Below are 22,322 nucleotides of genomic sequence, written 5' to 3'. Positions count from 1 at the left end.
GAGTTATTATTCCAGCAATTCCACTCCTGGTTTATGTACTCAAGAGAAATGAAAATATCTGTCCACACAAAAACTTGTACAGAAATGTTTGCATCAGCTTTATTTGTAATTTCCTAAAAGTGGAAACGACCTATATGTCCATCATTGATGAATGTGTAAACAAAGTGTGGTATATCCATACAAGAGAATATTCTTCGGCTATAAAAATGAGGTACTGACACAAGTTACAACATAGATGACCCTTGAAAATATTACGCTAGATAAAAAGAAACCAGTCACAAAAGGTCTTATATTGTATGCTTCTGTTTATATGAAATGTCCAGAATGTGTAAATCCATAGAAACAGAAAGTAGATTAGTGGTTCCAAGGTCCTGGGTGGAAGGAAAAAGAGAGTGTTGGCTCACGGGTACTGGTTTTTGGGAGAGGGTGAGGAGAAAGATGAATAGAGCACAGAGTTTTTGTTTTTTCCCACAGGGAGTAAAATTATTCTGTATGATATTGTAGTGGTAGGATTCACTACATTATGCATTTGTCAAAACTCTTAGAACTGTACATATCAAAGATTGAACCCTAATGCAAACTATGGACTTCAGTTAATAATAATGTATCAATATTGGTTCATCAATTGTAAGACATGTGTTTATTAATTTTTTTAATGTTTATTCATTTTTTTGAAAGATAGAGACGGAACACAAGCAGGGGTGGGGCGGAGAGAGAAGGGGATCCAGAATCTGATGCAGGCTCCAGGTCCTGAGCCGTCAGCACAGAGCCCAACGTGGGGCTTGAACTCATGAGCCACGAGATCAAGACCTGAGCTGAAGTCAGACGCTCAACTGACTGAGCCACCCAGGCGCCCCATGACATGTGTTTAAAACAGGGAAAGCAGTGAGCCAGATAGAGAGGAAGCACGGAGGAATTCTGTACTTTCTGCACATTTTTTCTGCAAACCTAAAATTGCTCTTAAAAACAGAGTCTAATGGGGCCCCTGGGTGGCTCAGTTGGTTGAGCGACCGACTTTGGCTCAGGTCATGAACTCACAGTTTGTGAGTTCAAGCCCCGAGTTGTGCTCTGTGCTGATTACTCAGAGTCTGGAGTCTGCTTCAGATTCTGTGTCTCCCTCTCTCTCTCCTCCTCCCCCTGCTCACGCTCTGTCTCTCTCTCTCTCTCTCAAAACTAAATAAATATTTTTAAAAAACTTTTTAAAAAAGTCTAGAGGCACCTGGGTGGCTCAGTCAGTTGAGTGTTGGACTCTTGACTTTGGCTCAGGTCACGATCTCACAGTTGTAGGATCTAGCTCGGCACTGGGCTCTGTGCTGAAGTGTGGAGCCTGTTTAAGATTCTCCCTCTCCCTGTGCCCCTCTCCTGCCCATGCACTCTCTCTCTCTCTCTCTCTCTCTCAAAAAGAAAAAGTCTATTTGTTTTTTGTTTTGTTTTTTTTTGTTTTTGTTTTTAATTTTTTTTAACGTTTATTTATTTTTGAGACAGAGAGAGACAGAGCATGAATGGGGGAGGGTCAGAGAGAGGGAGACACAGAATCTGAAACAGGCTCCAGTCTCTGAGCTGTCAGCACAGAGCCCCACTTGGGGCTCGAACTCACGGACCGTGAGATCATGACCTGAGCCAAAGTCAGCCGCTCAACCGACTGAGCCACCCAGGTGCCCCTGTTTTTGTTTTTAAAGTGAATGCATCACCTCGGATGGGAGGGCTTTGAAGAAATCTGGAGCACACCATGCTGGAGGTGGAAACTCTTTGGAACCCTGTGGGGTGCTAAGGAAAGTGGCCACCCTTACATGAAGTCCTCTCCTATCAGAAAAGGAAGGAGCCTTTGAGCTGGGGAGTTTGAAAGCTACGAGGATGCTTTCATTCACTTCAACCAAGGACCTTTTGCTACTACCAAAGGAAAGTCTATTTCGGTAAATTTTGAGCAACCAAAAAAGGAACTCAATTTGCCTCTTGGTCGTTGGTTACTGTGGTGGTGGTGGGGAGGGGTGTGTGTGTGAAACTGACAAAGAAGATTAAATCCTGGTCTCAGACCATTTAAATCAAATGAGAGATTGAGAAAAATTTGCAACGCAGGTGCCCAGATCCAAATCCCAGCTCTCCCACTTACTAGCTGAGAGGCCTCAAGGCAGTTATTTAACCTCTCTGTGTCTCAATTTTGCCATCTGTAAAGTGGGATTATTAAAATATATATCACACAGGGTTGCTATGAGGATTCACTGATTTAATACTTTAAAGTATTCAGAATTGTGCCTGGTACACAAACACACATGTCCTACATCTAAAGATCTCTTACAGATAAATATGTAAATAATGAACCTCCCAATGGTAAACAAGAAAAAATGTGAATAGAAAAATTCATAAAGAAAAAAATTATTAAATATTCAACCTCACCAGTAATAAAGAAATGCAAATTAACACAATAATAAGATTATTAATTATCTATCAAATGGAATAAGATTAAGAGAATGAGGAAATCCAGCATCGGCAAGGGTATGAGGAAGGAAATATTTTCGTACAACACTGGAGGTAGGGGTGTAAATCGAGAATACCTCTGAGGAGAGCAATTTCATAATTTAGACTATGGCAGACACTGTTGATCGCTTACTCAACTGTTACCCGACTTCTTTTTTCCCTACAGGTAGTGAGCATCTCCTGAGAAAAAGGTCAGAAACGTCAAATGCTTGTTTTTCCAGCTTAGGTCCCTGGCCAGGTCTAGTCAGTGAGATATAAGGGAAGGTCTTCTGGTGGGGGAATCCAGAAATGTTTTCCTCCCTGATAGACAGACAACCTTGAAAGTTCTTGTGTCCACTCTCTTCGCGTTTTGCTTTGAGGGTTACTACATGAGAACCTGGGGCCTTTGCAGCTCTGAGGAAAGTCAAGAGAACCAAAGAGATGCCTACTTAGAACCTTGACATTACCGATCTGGTCAACTAACCCTAAAACACTAGCCCAGCACTAGACCTAATGTGGAAGTGTATGTAATGGCATAGGAAAATGTTCGTTATTTACTACCACGAGAAGGAAGCCGTTCATGACAGTGTGTAATGCTGTGATTCCAATTAAAGTTTATACATATGTATATGCGTCTATGAGTATAGATGAATATATTCATAGAAAAGATGAGAAGTAAAAGAATAACAATAATGAACATTTATGGAGCATTTGAAGGCTTATTAAATCCATTATAAACTGAAAGGCTTCAATTATTACCTTTCTTTGTGATGACAATCTCAGATGGGATAATTTCTGATTTATGCTGAGAAGCCGTGTCCATAAAGTCACCGCTGTGAGGGCTTGTTGGCATTTCACCAGGAGGACAAACAGAACCTGAATCAGGACTACTGCTCACGGCACCATCGGCAAAGAGAATCTGAAGGAAAAGCGAAATCCTTACGTTCTCAGAAGCAAGCAAGAGGCTGGTTAACATTTAATGCTGTGTCAAACTGACATAAGTTAAAATAAATCCAAAGGAAAAACACTCTTTGCAGACCTCCAGACTCAGCAACACAAACATAATATAGGAGGATAGATTGGGAGCGCAGAGAGAATAGCTTACTATCCAGCAAAATAATATTATTTAATGTTTTCCATTTACCTTCTATTTTGTTTCCTTTCTTTTTATTTCTTGTCTTTTATTGGATTAACTTGAGTTTTTATTTTCTCCATTAAAATTTTTTTTTTAATGTTTATTTATTTTAGAGAGAGATAGAGCATGAGCCGAAGGGCAGAGAGAGAAGGAGACACAGAATCCGAGGCAGGCTTCAGGCTCCGAGCTGTTAGCATAGAGCTTGCTGCAGGGCTTGAACTCACGAACCGTGAGATCATGACCTGAGCCAAAGTTGAACACTTAGCCGACTGAGCCATCCAGGAACCCCTATTTTCTCTATTCTTTATCCTTCCCCTATGTCACTGGAAAATTATGCACTCTGTTGCAACTTACATAATGACTACATTTAAAACTTTATCACATATTTAAATGTTTAGTGTCTGTCGATATCTATCTAGTAGATATGGTGTCTACAGGTGCTACAGATACATCTGTCTGGATCAATCTCTATCGCTCACCAATGAACATGACAAGAACCACCACCAGCTGCTGCTCATGAGAAATCTAACGTCCATCCCGTCCATTCTGTACTAGGTAACTGGTTTCCTTTAGGAAGCTTTCGGGATTGTCTATCTGCGCAGTCCCAAAACTGCACTACAACATATCTAGATGATCTTTTAAAGATTATTAGTATCAATCCTGATTGACTCTTGTTTAATCCAAAGTATTTTTTTTTTTCGTTCTGGGAAAATTCCCTATGTTGTTTCTTCCTTTATTTTCCTTCTTCACTCCCACCATTTTCTTCTTCTGGAGATTGTATTCTTCAGATCCCTTTTCCATGTCTCTTAACTTTTCTCTCCCTCACAATCCACTCCCCCCCCCCCCCCCCCCCCCAATTTTCACAATTATTTTTCTTGGTTTTTTCTCCTTTTAAATTTTTATTTATTTTGTATTTTTAAAGTTTATTTATGTTGAGAGAGAGAGACAGAGAGAGACAGAGAGAGCATGCATGAGCAGAGGAGGGGCAGAGAGAGAGGGAGAGAGAGAGAAGCCCAAGCAGGTTCCACACTGTCAGTGCGGAGCCTGACACGGGGCTTGGACTGAATAACCATGAGATCATGATCTGAGCCAAAATCAAGAGTGGGTCACTTAACTGACTGAGCCACCCAGGAACCCCTCTTAAATTTTTAATTGAAGTATACTGACATACACTATTATCTGACTTTCAGGTGTACAACATAGTGATTTGATACACAATTGTCATTTTTAGTATCTAAAAACTCTCGACTTTTTTTCCACAGCAACTGTTCTTTTTTTATTGTTATTTTATAGATTGTTAGCCTCTCAAGTGTCTGTCTATATTACTTCTACTCCCTTCCAAGTTTTTTGTTTAACTATGCTTCTTTTTAGGTGCTCTGTCTTTAATTTTTTATTATTCTGTAATTTACTTTCATGCAGTTGGTTTTTCTGTAGGGTTGATGGCTCTTGGGTGCACAGTCATATTTCTGTTTGAGGATCCCTGTTCACTTCTTGGTGGCGTAGCCTCTGGTCGCTGGGAAGGAATGGAGCAGGACACACATCTCCTGGGTATTTTGCTGTCTGGTTGCCACCCTCCAGGTAGTAGTGAGTCACCTGGGACACTAACTCGATTTTCTGAGTGCAGATCTCCATCTGTGAAATGTCTGTGTTAAAACTTCTGAGTTTGAATTTTGCTGCAGGCTTTTCACTGTACATGTTTTAAACTTTCTTATGTTTCTCCGTCAGTCTGATCTCACCTGACTTGCATTTTCTAGAAATTCTCACACAATTTTCATCCACTGATGACACATCTTGTTGTTTTCCAGTACAGTTGTGAATGCACTATTCAAAAGTATTTTTTTATTATTATTATTTTAAGGTGCCTTGAGAGGCAGAGGAGGCGAACACTGTGTTTAATCCTCAGCCTTGGGTCATATATAGAATAAGCTTATTTATAATAAGGATACAAATAGTCTTATTGGCAGACTATTCTATTCTATTCTACTGTTCTATTCTCAATTTTCCATCTCTGGTGTCACTCCATCTTCAAGTGGGTTGTCCCTCTTACCTACCACAACACTACTCCTGCCCCATAGCTTGTTTGTGTTTTACTTTGCAGCAGGAAGGAGAATTATTTATCTAACATTCTCTTACCTGTGTGGATCCATCCAACATGTACTTGACAACAGTGCCTTGCCTGGTGATAACTCTTGATGCCTCCTGTTCCACTGGTGGCATCACCGTCTTATAGTACTCATAGTGCTTCACCTTCTGGGGGTAGCTCTGCCGGACCATGATGTCCCAAGTGGGTTCCTCATCCATAATATTCCCATCTGAAAAAAAAGCAAGCCTTAATGTGAACTGGGCAATGCTGTGTGGCCAGTGTTTTATCTTGTTGCTTAATTGTTTTCATTCTTCTGTCTACAGCTGAGTAATAGGGCAGTTTCCATGTCATGACCGATGGCGCAGAGCACTGGTTCTTTTCTACCTTTACTATGGTCAAATGTAGTAAAGAAGGTCGTCTGTAGGTACTCAATAGGTACCTTCTCTATGTACAACCCATTCTTTCTCATGAGTTCTAGGACACCTCTGGCAAAATTAGGAAGGAAGCAGAGCTTTGCTGTCTTAGAGGTTCCCTTTTCTCCCTGTTGGCACTTTTCTCTTGCCCTTGACTAAGCTCTTGCCCCTGGGTGCTCAATGCTCTCCTGGTGACCCCTGGCTGCCTGGAGACTCAGGGGGAGTCACTCACTTCAGGCTTGCCCTTCCAAAATATTTCATCATTTTTCAGAGTTAACATCATCCCCTCATCTCTAACCAAATCCAGATTTTTCTCAGCATTCTACTCTAAGCTGGCAATCAAGGAGAAAAGCACCTGGTAATTTCCTTCAAAAGAAAACATTAACGAGAATTCAGTTTTTGCTAACCGAATATTTTCCTCTTCTCAATTTGTAAAGTGGTTTATCAACATGTAATGATGACATTTCAAGGACTGTATCAGGCTGATAGAAAAATATTTTGAAATGAGGGCCCTTCATGATACCCTCTAAGTCACAGAAGTATTACTAACAATAAACTAATAAGCACTTACTTGGATGTTTTTATATGTTAAATGATTTGTATATGTATTTTATTCAGCTCATCCCAGCAAACTTTTAAGGGAGACACTCACTTTCCAGGGTTTTGAAGAAATGGAGGCTGGAAAGGTTTATAGCTTCTCCAAGGTCACACAGTTAAGTGGCAGGCCTAGGAGTTGAACGGGTCTCTAGGCTTAACTATTTTCTCATGTTGTAAAAACAACTGCTGCTACCATGACCCAAAATAAACAAAAACCACCCAAAACCTAACACTGGATTAGTATGCTCCAAATTAGAAAGTATTTTCTCATTTAATACTTATAATAACCCTGTTTAGTATATGACACTATCTTATAAATGAAGAAATTCAGGTGGAGAGGGGTTATGACTCGTCCAAGGTCACCCAAGAAAGCTCTTTCTTCATATACCGCATGACCTTCCCTCCTTCTGTACAAGGCTGACCCTAATGAAAACATTGCTCCTTTGGTATTTATGTTGTAATTATGTTCAGACTTGAATTAGGATATTCATAATATATGGAAGATTTTTAAAAGATTACATGTTCCAAGCAGAGTTATTATTAACCACATTGTCTACCATGATATAAGGATGAAAATATCAGGCTAGATAATGAAACTAATAAAAAAAGGTGGAAAGCTGGGATTTGATAATAGGATCAAGTGAACAAGCAGACAAATATGTTCTTATCTAGAAATATCCCTCTTAGTACACTCATAACATCTTTGACTTTGACTCTGGAAGACCCTTCATGGTCATCACACAGTCATCTCATCATGGAAAACCTGGACCACTAGGAATCCTGGGAAATCAATTCCAAGATTCATGGTCTATTTTTAATAATTGATAAAGCCTAATGAAAAACAAGATTGAGACAAATCAGATCAACTGCAACATTTAGTTTCTTTTCATTTGGGTGGCAAGTAAATATGACATTGAATTATTTTTCAATAGGCATACTCTTTTTCTTTGATAGATATACTTTTCCAATATGGTGTACATAAGGAAATTATAATAAAGAGAATATTTGGTTGTGAAAAAAGATCAAGACCCACTGATACAATACAACATTTATAGATGAAGAAACATGGTCTAGAGACAGTAAGTAACTGAAAGGGCCATATAGTCAGAACTCAAGTCCCAGGCCCATGTTTGCTTTGCTGCTTCTGTTAATTCTATCGCAATAGTGGGTCTCCATTTAAGTGATATGCAAATTCAGTCACCAACGTGGATGCCCCAATTAGTGTAATTAAAGAAATCCTACTTGTACTTATTGTGACTAAGGTCACTCAACTCCTAAGTGGCAGAGATAAAAGTCTATTCTTGGTCCAGTGATGGCAAAGTCAGTGCTCTTAACAACTATTGTGGGCCCTGTCTTCCTGCCTCTACGAAGGGACGCAGGTGCATTAATTTGCTGGGCTGATCAAAACAAAGGACAGTGAGCACAAAGGAGGGAGAGGCAAGTGCAGGTTCAATGCTTGAAGGAAACCAGTCTTGTTCTCAAGTATCAGCATGTGATTTTATAATGTCTGTTATTTCTGTATGGCCTCTAGGCTTTGCCATCACTGGACCAAGAATGGACTTTTATCTCTGCCACTTAGGAGTTGAGTGACCTTAGGCAAATTAATGAACCTCCCGAAGCCTCAATTTATTTTGTAAAATGGAATTACTAGGACTTAGCTTAAAATAGTTGTATTTTTAAAAAATGTTTATTTATTTATGTTGAGAGAGAGAGAGAGAGAGAGAACATGAGCAGGGAGGGCCAGAGAGAACCCCAAGCAGGCTCCTGGCCGACAGGAGCTCCTGGCCCAATGCGGGGCTTGATATCATGAACCATGAGATCATCATCTGAGCCAAAATCAAGAGTTGGATGTTCAACAGACTGAACCACCCAGGCGCCCCTCTAATAGTTGTATTTTTTCATGTATATTAAATATTTAGTGCCAAGCTATCAGTAAATGCTCAGAAAATGAGGGTTATTATTATTAGCCTATTGTTCATTATTAACAAGTATATTTAACTAGTAGGAAAATACACACTTTCAATGGTGATTTAATTGTTTTCTATATTTTTTTGCTCCACTCCCTCCTTGCTCTACACCAGCTAACACTCACCTGTAGACTCTTGCCCAATGAAGGTTACTAGGAGCCCATTGGGGCAAGACACATTTAGGTTTTGGAAAGTGGGAACATAAAGAGTCTCCTGTAAAACAGGTTCTGGTTCCACTTCTTCCTGTAAATAATTTAACATGTGAATAATTGTTATTTTCTAAATGAGCTATTGATTTATTACAACTAAGCATGGACTTGCTGAGTGCTTAACATATGACTTGCCCATGACTAGTGGGCCCTGTGATGGAACCTATAAAATGCATGAGTCTCTACCTTTGTGCAATTTATATTCTATATTGTAGAATGGTACATAGACATGTGACACAATTAAATTATAGTACCAAATGGTTGGCACATCTCTCCTCAAAAAATGAAGATATCAAAGTTAATGAGAATAGTTAGGAAAGGATCATGGAGGAGTTGGGCCTTGAAGTAGGCCTTGAATGATATCTCTGTTTGCAAGTGTGGGTGTAAAGGCTGACCACATCCCCACTACCCACTTTGTGTATTTTTTAAAGTTTGGGTGTTAGAGATGTTATGCTGTTAGGATATGTGTCCTTATTTTTCTCTAATAAGCAGGCATTACTTTTGTAGTAAGTAAAAACAATTTAAAAAGGGCATAAAAAGATTATTTATAAACTGATGAAGTTTGGGTGTGTCTAGGGAAAAATCCTAATTAATTTTCTGCCAACTATGCCCGAATACCTGGTTGGTTAATTGCATTCCAGAATCAAAGTTATTTGGTTGCTTCCAACCAACCCCTCACAATAATAATTTCAGGTTTTCCAGTCGGCTTTCTTTCCAGTTAGCCACTAAAGTCATTCCAACCGATCCCTTGTTTCTGGATCTTTAGTTTATTCTAATTAGTCTTCTACTGTTGATCATTTAAATTGCTCTGCCTTTGTTACTAACAAATAATAAAATCTGAAAAGTTAGCTAAAAATCAATTAAAAATACAAAACCAAATTAAGAGGAAAGAAATTATGAAATTCTGTAAAATGAATAATACTGCTTAAAGACATGAACCTTGCCATGACAAATCTACCATTACACAAAAAACCAGTAATTATCTCCCATCCTTCCATTAGCGTCACTTTTTAAAAATTTTAGGAGAGCTGACTGGTTTGCTACCAAATTGCTTTCAGTCAAATTAGTGAATTATCCAGGGCTATTCTGCTCAAACACCATGCAATTTTCATTTAGCAAGGGTCAAGTGTCCTGGCTTGAGAAAAGTCATCTTGCAGTAAAGCTAAATAAATATGGTACAGAGAGGCTAAGTAGCATACAAACCCCATAAGTTTTAAAGGGCCGAGGTCTGAAATCAAGATCCCTGATCTCTTTTTAACACGTTTTTTTTATTCTAACGAGTTGAGTGTTTGTACATTGTACAAACTGCACAGCTGTTCTAGTAAATGCCTAAAGAGTCAAGAGTTCATCAGTGGTTTTCTTCTTGCTCCTCTTTTGATCTGTATTCTTCTATCAGGAACATGTTTGGAACCAAAGCCTCTGTGAGTGTGTGTTTGCATTGGGTGGCAGGTTGGAGGTACAGGGTGAACTGGTCTTTAGCCAGAAGCAGACTGTCCTTCAATCCTTGGCATATAAATCTAAGCCCAAGTTTACCAAATGGAAGCATTTCCATTATTTAATTAAAGATACTCCTCTTTCAATTGTTATTTATCTAATGAAGCTAAATAAAGTACTTAGAGAATGGTAGGAACTTAACCAACCAAAAGCAAAGAAAACTCAAGAACCAGAGTGGCAAAAAAGGCTGAGCTTGTCTTGCTGAGTTTAGAATGAAAGACCTGAGAGAGATGTATATGACAATATGTCTCCTGGCATAGGGACCCAACTCCTGTGTGCACATCTCTTCTCATTCATTCAAAATTGAAACTCCAGGGAATGTTAATTCATTTGCACAAGAATGTATATGTAGTGCAATAACACTATGGACCTAACTCATGATTTAAAAAAAAGTTAACACTGAGGTAGGAGTAGAGTTTTGGGATCCATGGCAAGTCCCTGTACCTTTTTCTCTTCTTCTTTTGGGTGTTCCTCTTCTTTAATTGATTCTCTGGGTTTTTCTTTGCCTTTTGATTTTGGTTTTCCTTTGCCTTGAGGAACAGTCACTACGACAGGAATTACTGTTGCAGTAAGTGCTGATGGGATATTCAACATTGTGTCCAAATTAGGATCCTTATCTTCTATAAAGAGAAAAGGAGAAAACAAGTAAATTAGACATTCATATTGGGTATGTTTGTTAAATAAAATTGGTATCACAAACATTTACACCAGTTGGCAACAATTTTTACCTTGCTGAATATGATTTTTTCAGTTGGATAGATTTCAGGGGTAATGTAGTCATTTAAAATCAGAATTGTAAACATTGGGATACAGGTGCCCCTATGACTTAGCACTCCTGTATCCTTTGGATAAACTCCTAGTAGTGCTATTTCTAAGTCGTAGGGTAGTTCTATTTTTAATTTTTTGAGGAACCTCCACTGGGTGTTGTATGTATGTGATGAACCATGGGAATCTACCCCCAAAACCAAGAGCACACTGTACACACTGTATGTTAGCCAATTTGACAATAAATTATATTTAAAAACCAATAAAATAGGGAGGAGAAGATGGCGGCATAGGAGGACGCTGGGATCACCTGGTCCAGCTGATCACTTAGATTCCACCCACACCTGCCTAAATAACCCAGAAAAACACCAGAAGACCAGCAGAACGGACTCTCCAGAGCCAAGCATAGACGAGAGGCCCATGGAAGAGAGTAGGAAGGGCAGAGAGGTGGTGCGTGCTACATGGACTGGAGGGAGGGAGCCGGGGTGGTGGAGGGGCAGCCAGCCCACCCAGCAAGGCAGAGCCCCTGAATCTGGCTTGCAAAAGTGGAGGGCCGGACAGAGTGTGTTCTGACAGCCAGCAGGACTTAACATATGGAATGTTAAAAGTCAGCAGCTCTGCTCGGAGAGCGGGAGGGTGAGAGGATGCCAGGAGGGAGAGATGTTGAGCCCTGGAAGACAGAGCTCAGCTTGGTGGGGAACAAAGGCACTGGCAAGTGCCATTTCCCTCTCCCATCCCCCAGCCGAAATTCCAAAGGGAACCAGTTCCCATCACGAACTTGCTGGCACTGTGCAAACACCCAACGCTGTACTTCTGTGGATCCATCCCTCCCTTCCGGTGCTGCAAGGCCCTTCCCGCAGCGGACCACTGATGGCAAAGCAAGCTGAGCCTACCCCTCCCATCCTGGTGCACCTTGTGGATCCACCCCAGCTAATACGCCAGACCCCATTGAAGCAGCACCACAAACCTGGCAGTGTGCAAGTAGCCCAGACAGGGGCCACACCACTCCACAGTGAGTCCTACCCCTGGGAGAGGGGAAGATAAGGTACACACCAGTCTGTGGCCCCAGCAGTGGGTCTGACTGTGGCCCCGCCCACCAACACAAGTTACTCCAGAAAGCACAGGGGAAGTTCCCTGCAGTTCCACACCACCCCAGGGACTATCCAAAATGATGAAACGGAAGAATTCTCCTCAAAAGAAACTCCAGGAAGTAGCAACAGCTAATGAATTGATCAAAAATGACTTAAGCACTCTAACGGAACAAGAATTTAGAATAATAGTCATAAAAATAATTGCTGAGCTTGAAAAACGTATAGAGGACAGCAGAGAAGCTATTGCTACAGAGATCAAGGGATTAAGAAATAGTCATGAGGAGCTAAAAAATGCTATAAATGAGGCACAAAATAAAATGGAGGTGAACACAGCTCGGATTGAAGAGGCAGAGGAGAGAATAGGTGAATTAGAAGATAAAAATTATGGGAAAAGAGGAAGCTGATAAAAAGAGAGATAAAAAAAAATCCAGCAGTATGAGGGGAGAATTAGAGAACTAAGTGATGCAATCAAATGTAACAATATCCGTATGATAGGAATTTCAGAAGAGGAAGAGGGAGAGAAAGGGGCTGAAGGTGTACTTGAACAAATCATAGCTGAGAACTTCCCCGATCTGGGGAAGGAAAAAAGCATTGAACTCCAAGAGGCACAGAGAACTCCCTTCAGACGTGACTTGAATCGATCTTCTGCATGACGTATCATAGTGAAACTGGCAAAATACAAGGATAACAAGAAAATTCTGAAAGCAGCTAGGGATAAACATGCTCTATATACAGCTCTATAAACATATAAAGGGAGACCGATAAGACTAGTGACAGACCTATCTACTGAAACTTGGCAGGCCAGAAAGGAATGGCAGGAAATCTTCAATGTGATGAACAGAAAAAATATGTAGCTGAGAATCCTTTATCCAACAAGTCTGTAATTCAGAATAGAAGGAGAGATAAAGGTTTTCCAAAACACACAAAAACTGAAGAAATTCATCACCACTAAACCAGCCCTACAAGAGATACTAAGGGGGATTCTGTGAGACAAAGTACCAGAGACATCACTACAAGCATGAAACCTACAGACATCACAATGACTCTAAACCCATATCTTTCTATAATAACACTGAATGTAAATGGACTAAATGCTCCAACCAAAAGACATAGGGTATCAGAATGGGTAAAAAAATCAAGACCCATCTATTTGCTGTTTACAAGAGACACATTTTAGACCTGAGGACACCTTCAGATTGAAAGTGACAGGATGGAGAACTATCTATCATGCTACTGGAAGTCAAAAGAAAGCTGGAGTAGCCATACTTATATCAGACAAACTAGACTTTAAATTAAAGGCTGTAACAAGAGATGAAGAGGGGCATTATATAATCATTACAGGGTCTATCCATCAGGAAGAGCTAACAATTATAAATGTCTATGCGCCGAATACAGGAGCCCCCAAATATATAAAACAATTACAAACATAAGCAACCTTACTGATAAGAATGTGGTAATTTCAGGGGACTTTAATACTCTACTTACAACAATGGGTAGATCATCTAGACACAGGATCAATAAAGAAACAAGGGCCCTGAATGATACATTGGATCAGATGGACTTGACAGATATATTTAGAACTCTGCATGCCAAAGCAACAGAATATACTTTCTTCTCGAGTGCACATGGAACATTCTCCAAAATAGATCACATACTGGGTCACAAAACAGCCCTTCGTAAGTATACAAGAATTGAGATCATACCATGCACACTTTCAGACCACGATGCTATGAAGCTTGAAATCAACCACAGGAAAAAGTCTGGAAAACCTCCAAAAGCATGGAGGTTAAAGAACACCCTACTAAAGAATGAGTGGGTCAACCAGGCAATTAGAGAAGAAATTTAAAAATATATGGAAACAAATGAAAATGAAGATACAACAATCCAAACGCTTTGGGATGCAGTGAAGGCAGTCCTGAGAGGAAAATACACTGTAATCCAGGCCTATCTCAAGAAACAAGAAAAATCCCAAATACAAAACCTAACAGCACACCTAAAGGAAATAGAAGCAGACCAGCAAAGACAGCCTAAATCCAGCAGAAGAAGAGAAATAATAAAGATCAGAGCAAAAATAAACAATGTAGAATCTAAAAAAACTGTAGAGCAGATCCATGAAACCAAGAGTTGGTTTTTTGAAAAAAATAAACAAAATTGATAAACCTCTAGCCAGGCTCCTCAAAAAGAAAAGGGAGATGACCCAAATAGATAAAATCATGAATGAAAATGGAATTATTACAACCAATCCCTCAGAAATACAAGCAATTATCAGGGAATATTATGAAAAATTATATGCCAAGAAACTGGATAACCTGGAAGAAATGAACAAATTCCTAAGCACCCACACCCTTCCAAAACTAAAACAGGAAGAAATAGAAAAACTTGAACAGACTCATAACCAGCAAAGAAATTGAATCAGTTACCAAAAATCTCCCAACAAATAAGAGTCCAGGACCAGATGGCTTCCCAGGGATATTCTTCCCAGGGATATTCTACCAGATATTTAAAGCAGAGATAATACCTATCTTTCTCAAGCTGTTCCAAAATTAGAAAGGGAAGGAAAACTTCCAGACTCATTCTGTGAAGCCACTATTACTTTGATTCCTAAACCAGACAGAGACCCAGCAAGAAAAAGACAACTACAGGCCAATATCCCTGATGAATATGGATGCAAAAATTCTCAATAAGATACTAGCAAATCGGATTCAACAGCATATAAAGCATGATCAAGTGGGATTCATTCCTGGGCTGCAGGGCTGGTTCAACATTTGCAAATCAATGTGATACATCACATTAATAAAAGAAAAGAAAAGAACCATATTGTCCTGTCAATCGATGCAGAAATTCAGCATCCTTTCTTGATAAAAACCCTCAAGAAAGTCGGGATAGAAGGAATTTACTTAAACATCATAAATGCCATTTATGAAAAGCCCACAGCAAATGTCATTGTCAACGGGGAAAAACAGAGCTTTCCCCGAGATCAGGAACACGACAGGGATGTCCACTCTCACCACTGTTGTTTCACATAGTATTGGAAGTGCTAGCATCAGCAATCAGACAACAAAAGGAAATCAAAGGCATCAAAATTGGCAAAGATGAAGTCAAGCTTTCACTTTTTGCAGATGACATGATATTATACATGGAAAACCCGACAGACTCCACCAAAAGTCTGCTAGAACTGATACATGAATTCAGGAAAGTTGCAGGATACAAAATCAATGTACAGAAATCAGTTGCATTCTTATACACTAATAATGAAGCAACAGAAAGACAAAGAAACTGATCCCATTCACAATTGCACAAAGAAGACATCCAGATGGCCAACAGGGACATGAAAAGATGCTCAATGTCACTCCTCATCAGGGAAATACAAATCAAAACCACACTGAGATGCTACCTCACACCAGTCAGAGTGGCTAAAATGAACAAATCAGGAGATTATAGATGCTGGCAAGGATGTGGAGAAACGGGAACCCTCTTGCACTGTTGGTGGGAATGCAAACTGGTTCAGCCGCTCTGGAAAACAGTGTGGAGGTTCCTCAAATTAAAAATAGATCTACCCTATGACCCGGGAATAGCACTGCTAGGAATTTACCCAAGGGATATAGGAGTGCCGATACATAGGGGCACTTGTACCCCAATGTTTATAGTAGCACTTTGAACAGTAGCCAAATTATGGAAAGAGCCTAAATGTCCATCAACTGATGAATGGATAAAGAAATTGTGGTTTATATACACAATGGAATACTACTTGGCAATGAGGAAGAATGAAATATGGCCTTTTGTAGCAACGTGGATGGAACTGGAGAGTGTTATGCTAAGTGAAATAAGTCACACAGAGAAAGACAGATACTGTATGTTTTCACTCTTATGTGGATCCTGAGAAACTTACCAGAAGACCATGGGGAAGGGGAAGAAAAAAAAAAACAGAGAGGGAGAGAGCCAAACCATAAGAGACTCTTAAAAACTGAGAATAAACTGAGGGTTGATGGGGGATGGGAGGGAGGGGAGGGTGGGTGATGGGTATTGAGGAGGGCACCTTTTGGGATGAGCACTGGGTGTTGTATGGAAACCAATTTGACAATAAATTTCATATTGAAAAAAAATAAAAACCAATAAAATAAAATAATATATAAGGCCTGAAAAGAATCAGAATTATAGTTAAAAAAATCTCAGGTACTGAATACTTTGACATATTTGATGCCATTATTTCACATGTTCTTGCCTTCCCGTCTATATTATGAACTCCTAATTATAGGGCAATAACTGTATATTTGAGAAATATTTATTGAGAGGCTCTTATATGCAAAATATTTGGACCAGTGGGTAATAATAACAAAATGTATAAAAGACCTTATGAAGCCAATATAGTCTAAATAAGATTTATACTCAAATAGCTTCAATACAAGGACATATTAAATAGGAAAATAAGGGATACAGATAAGGAAATTCAGAAAAGAAATTGGTTTGTTTAGTTGAGATGATAAAAAGAAGTCATAGAAGATTGATTTTATGCTTAATATAGCAATGGATTGTCAGAATTGTCAAAGGAGAGCTGATCTCTGAAGGAATTATGTTGGAATCTTCTGAGCATAATTTGCATCTTGAGTTCTATTCTCCTCTGGGTTCCAGAGTAATACTCCCATGTGAATCTCCTCTTCCTTCTTTGGGCAATTTCTTTCTGTCTCTTTACTGGTTCTTCCTGTCTCGTGAATCCTTAACTGTCATTAAATTTCAAGGATTCTTCCCTTATGCTTACACAAAGGATGTGTTTTAACTCTGGCTACTCATAATAATTACTCACTGAATTACAAAAAAAAAAAAAAAAAAAAAAGAGCTCAGTACTCTCCCACCCCCTTGACCCTCTGAATCAGACTCTCTATGGATGAGGTGTATGTATTTACACCTGTGAAAAATCACATGTGATTGTGATACACAGCCAGGACTGAGCACCTTTATTACATACAATAGACCTGAATATCTCATATACTACTGGAGGTCCAACTATCATCTACATACTGATGACTCCAAAATTTACATCTCAAGGCATGACCTTTCTTTCTGAGCATCAGAGTCGTATGTGCAACTGCCTTTAGACATCTCCCCTGGTTGTCATACTGGAGATGTTTCAAACCCAGTGATTCTCTCTTTTCCTAGGAAAGGAAACTCTATGTACTCAAATCTCATTTAATGACCAATCAAGCACCACATTTCCCAAGTTAGACAGTGAGGCCATTTGCATTTTCTCTTTTTGGCTGACCCTATATAACCAGTCACCAAGCCATCAGAAATTTCTCTTGAATGATGCCTCTGCTATCTAGTCCTCCCTTTGCTTGTAGTCTCACTGATCTCTTGATTTTCTGTAGTAGGCTCCTAACTGGTATGACACCTCCAATACCACCATTTCAGTGTATTCTTCAAACTATCACTAAAATTATATTCCTAATATGAAATCCAAGCATGTCACTTCCCTTCCCTTACTTAAACACCTCTGACACTCACTGATCTTATAGGGCATACAGGACTCATTTTCCTCCACTCCAGCCACACTCAACTTTTCACCTTTCTGTAAAGATGGCATGCTTTTACACAATTGTACATTTATACAAATGGTTCTTACTATCTAGAATTGCCTTTCCTTGTTGCTTTGTCTGGATAGTTCCCATTCGTCTCTAAAGTACCACCGCAGATGCTGTATTTTCTCTCTGAAGTATTTTCTAGCTGCCCCTGGACCTCTGTTTATATATAATTTCTAGCACTTCTGCAGTTATTTCTCTATTTATGTTTTCTCTCCCCATTAGACAATGAGTTTTTTTTAGTAGATATGCTATGGTTTTATTCGTCATCATGGCTCAGTGCCAGCAAGATCCCTGACCCATAGGAAGTACAGTATATAAACAAGTGAATGATGTCCAGTTATAGGCAGTTGGAAACTCCTCTCTCTCATCCCCATCCACTTACTCATTCAGTAAATATTTGTTGAGTACCTACTATCATGAACTAGGAATTGGGTAACCAATGACGAACGAGGCTACAGGGAATTTACACTGTAATGGGTAGACAAATGAAAAAACCCTCAGGTACAATGGCATGTGTTACGTCCATGATAGAGGAGGTACAGGGGTCCATGGGAACACAAAAGAAGGGAATCGAACACAAATGCCTCTATACAACTTATACTTTGACTATACTACACAGTTTGCCTTTCCATAAACAAGTCGTGCTTTTATGTTACTGAGATTTTGTACACACTGTTCTTAGTAATTAGAATTCCCTTTTCCTTTGATTCTTTGCTTAGGCAATTCCCACTCACTTCCAAAGACCCAGTTCACATGCTACCGCCACTTGATCTGTGAAGTCTTTCTCAGAGCAAGCAATCTGTAAGCTGAGACCTGAAGGATGGTAGGAAGCTTAACTGTCATAAGTGGTGGTACATGCAGCAGGAGAAAGTGGTCCGAACAAGAGGCAAAGCATGAGCAAATGGCCAGAGATAAGAGAAAGCACTCAAGGAACTAAAAGTCACAAAAAGAATCGGGTAGGTGGAAACCACCCAGATGTCCATCAACAGACGAATGGATAAATAAAATGTGCCATATACATATCACAGAATACTATTCAGTCTTAAAAAGGAAGGAAATTCTGCAATGTGCAACAACACTGATGGATCCTTGAGGAAATTATGCTTAGTGAAATAATCCAGTCGCAGAAAGACAAATACTGTACGATTCCATTTACATGAGTTATCTAAAATAGTCAAAATAATAGAATCAAAGTGTAAAATGGCGGTGCCAGGGGCTCAGGGAGAAGGAAATGGGGAGTTATTACTCAATGGGTAAAAAGTTTCAGTTAAGCAAGATGAATAAGCTCTGGAAAGCTGTATATACCCAATTAAGGGGGGGGATAACCGGACTGGAAATTTGTTTAGTTATTAGCAGATAAAAGTTCTTAAGTATTACTATTATGTGCATACGTAAGGAGTTTATATTTTTTGTAAAGACTCATGCCTCCAATATTTTTAATACACGAAAAGTAAACCATTACTTTTTTTTTAAGTTTGGATTTTAATTCGTTAGTTAACATGCTTTGTTATATTGGTTTCAGGTGTACAATATCGCGATTCAACAATTCCGTACGTCATCCTATGCTCATCATGACAAGTGTACTCCTTAATCCCTAATTGCTCTCTATAACTAAGAGTCTGTTTCTTATAAATAAAAGTCTGTCTCTTGATTTGTCTCTCTCTCTCTCTCTCTTTTCCCTTTGCTCATTTGTTTTGTTTCTCAAATTCCACATATGAGTGAAATCATATGGTATTTGTCTTTCTCTGCCTGACTTATTTCACTATAGTGTCTATAGTATAGACTTTTGAACAGTATTTGTTCTTCTAATCCATGAGCGTTGGGATGCCTTTCCACTTGTTTCACACTGGAAACAATTTCAAATGCAGTACTTATAACTTGAAATTAGGAACATTTGTTTTAAATGGAATACTTGCACAATAACTTAAGGATTAAATAAAAAATAGGGAAATCACTTAAGAAACAGCAGCAGTAGAGTTGATTGTAGAGTGTAAATGTCTTAATCTGAAATCATGATAAGAATGGATAGGACTTTTTAGTGACTGTGTATGATAATGAATCTAATACATAATTTGTTAGGCACAGAATGACTTCAAGTGCTGGCTCAGAAACAAACCAAATACAAAATTAAACGATAAAACCCCAAATAAAACAAAAATACTAACAAATTTAATGGGCTCTCTGACTCACTAGAGTACTACAATATTTTGTACAAGGTAAGAAAAAGATTATAACGATCCAATGGAATATTGTCTCTGCATAAAAAGAGCTAGATAGCAAGGCAGATAAAACTACACATAGTTTTAAGGCTATATAGCATAGGGATTATCTTTTGACTTTGTAAAGTTTTTTCTTTTTAATGAAATCTGTGTGTTTAGATCCTTGTAACATGCATGGGAACCCACAAGATTTCCTAGTTGGTTCTTGGTTAAGTGACATATTATTTTGTGGTTTGTAAGGAAATAGCTTCCAGTTGGAGAATTTGTTCATTAAAAGCGGGGTAAAGAAATCCTTCAAGATGTCCGGTGAATGGCTTCTTTAAGGCTGTTAAGTTCTGAAGTACATTGAGATTCCACAATCACAGGATTCGTAAAAATATTATTATGTGGAAAACCAAAAGGATTCCTTGAGAAATCATGCTTTTTTTTGGCACCAACTAATGGACTTATTTTCCTGGGCTAGTTAACAAAGATAACTGAAATTATTTATCTATCTATCTATAAAATTTTATATGTATATGTGACTATATTTAAAATTACATATGATAAGTTCTTTTTCAAATGTCAAAGCGCTGTTTTTTTCTATGTATGAAAGATTATACATGTACATATATGTAAATACACATGTATATATACACACTCACACATATATTCCCACTTTTCAGGAAAAGAGGGGCATTAAATCAGAATGTGTTTATCAACAAGTGAGCAGGTTGAGGATGGACAGGTACCGTTGGTCATGGGACACTTATCCTTGCTGTTGTGTTTATTTTACCTGGTGTCATTCCACTTGGTCCATAGTAACTTATTGAGAGGCAGATGCCATTTTCTAAGGTGGCTGAAAAAGATCCAAACTTGCTGACAGCTTTATTCCCTGCATCTGATTCTTCTAAAAGACAAAATCAAATCAAGGACATTTCCATTTTATTAAAAAGAAATATAAGCAAAATCAGTGCAAAGTGGAAATCGTGTATATAAAAACATAGATATGATTTTTCTTAATGTTTATTTAATTTTAAGAGAGAGCAGGAGTGGGGGAGGGGCAGAGGGAGAGAGGGAGACACAGAATCTGAAGCAGGCTCCAGGCTCTGAGCTGTCAGCACAGAGCCTGACACGGGGCTTGAACCCATGAACTGTGAGATAATGACCTGAGCTGAAGTCAGCCGCCCAACTAACGGAGCCACCCAGACACCCCAAAACACGGATATGATTAAGTAAATTATTGATATATATGTATATACCAATAAATCACTATGAAATAATTAGAAAACTTTGTTTTCGAAGAATATTTAATGAGTAAGAAAATGTTCCTGATCATAAAGTAAGAAATACACTATGATAGCAGTTACCGCTATGGTGACAGAATTATGGGCAACTGTTATTTTCTTTAAATATTCAAATTTCATAATTTTTTAAAAATAATAAACCACATATTCTTATATCAGGCAAAACGAAGAAAAGTAACTAAAAATTTTATGTTTTAAGTTCTTGGGTACATTCAAACTTGTCAAGCATTGTGTTTTTGAGTTTGGAGAACACTGTGATCATAACTGAATCTACTGGTAAGATTTAGTTATATATTTTATTAGTAACTTGAGTTCAAAACGTTTGATTGACTCTTCCCTTTTGCAGGTATAATCCATGTCACATTGGGCAGGAAGCATTTAGTCTTCCCAGGTGGTGCTGCCTGGAGATGTTAAATAGTGTTATCAGGACGTTTCATGGTGTATAATCACAGGACGTCTACCTGGAGCTCCCAACTACCAGAGGTAGAGACACTCAAGACTAAATATAGGATTTCTCTCTTGTCCTTGTAACCTAAAAAATGTGATACAATGGGGAAAACTAAGTGATAGAGCACAGAAGGAAACCCCATCATTTGTAGTGAATATTGGAGAAAAGCTAAAGCTTTAGGAGAAATGAATTAATGAGAACCCAAGTCCTAGAGATTGCACTTGGTACAAGTTGTGTAAAAGATTCAGACAAGGATGGACATTGCACAATGTTGCTACTTAAAGGCAGCCACCTATATAGACTCTGTGTGACAACTGGACTCAAGAGCTGGGCATCCAGATGGGGCAAAACCCAAGTGAGTAGCCCACTATCATGGGCTGTGTGTGCAGGGTATGTACACATTACCTCAGGGAAAATGTACATAAGCAAAATGGCAAAGCGCTTGCCTTACTATCTGGAAAAATTACACTAAGTGGTAGCGATGCATGTGTGTTGCTGTCAGATGCATGGGTCTGACGCACTGCTGGAAGGCTAACCTCCACTCACGCAAGGACTAACCTCCACTCACGCAAGGACCAACCTCCA

At 38.9% G+C, this 22,322-nt stretch overlaps 1 protein-coding gene across 3 annotated transcripts in view; it reads right to left on the bottom strand.

The window, feature by feature from the left end:
- SPAG17 (sperm associated antigen 17) overlaps window positions 1-22,322 on the bottom strand; it is a 244,925-nt gene that overhangs the window by 83,477 nt on the left and 139,126 nt on the right. For all 3 annotated transcript variants that reach the window (XM_049616488.1, XM_049616487.1, XM_049616486.1), the window contains exons 24-28: window positions 20,779-20,892; window positions 10,797-10,972; window positions 8,775-8,892; window positions 5,723-5,901; window positions 3,214-3,373 (exon numbers count right to left, since the gene is read on the bottom strand). In XM_049616488.1, coding sequence (XP_049472445.1) covers window positions 3,214-3,373; window positions 5,723-5,901; window positions 8,775-8,892; window positions 10,797-10,972; window positions 20,779-20,892 — 747 coding nt within the window. The remainder of the gene's footprint in view (window positions 1-3,213; window positions 3,374-5,722; window positions 5,902-8,774; window positions 8,893-10,796; window positions 10,973-20,778; window positions 20,893-22,322) is intronic.

The sequence above is a fragment of the Panthera uncia genome (genome assembly GCF_023721935.1).
Source record: "Panthera uncia isolate 11264 chromosome C1 unlocalized genomic scaffold, Puncia_PCG_1.0 HiC_scaffold_4, whole genome shotgun sequence".
Taxonomy (NCBI): Eukaryota; Metazoa; Chordata; class Mammalia; order Carnivora; family Felidae; genus Panthera; species Panthera uncia.
Note: the sequence above shows the minus strand (reverse complement) of the source record. Positions and strands in the feature narration are given on the sequence as shown.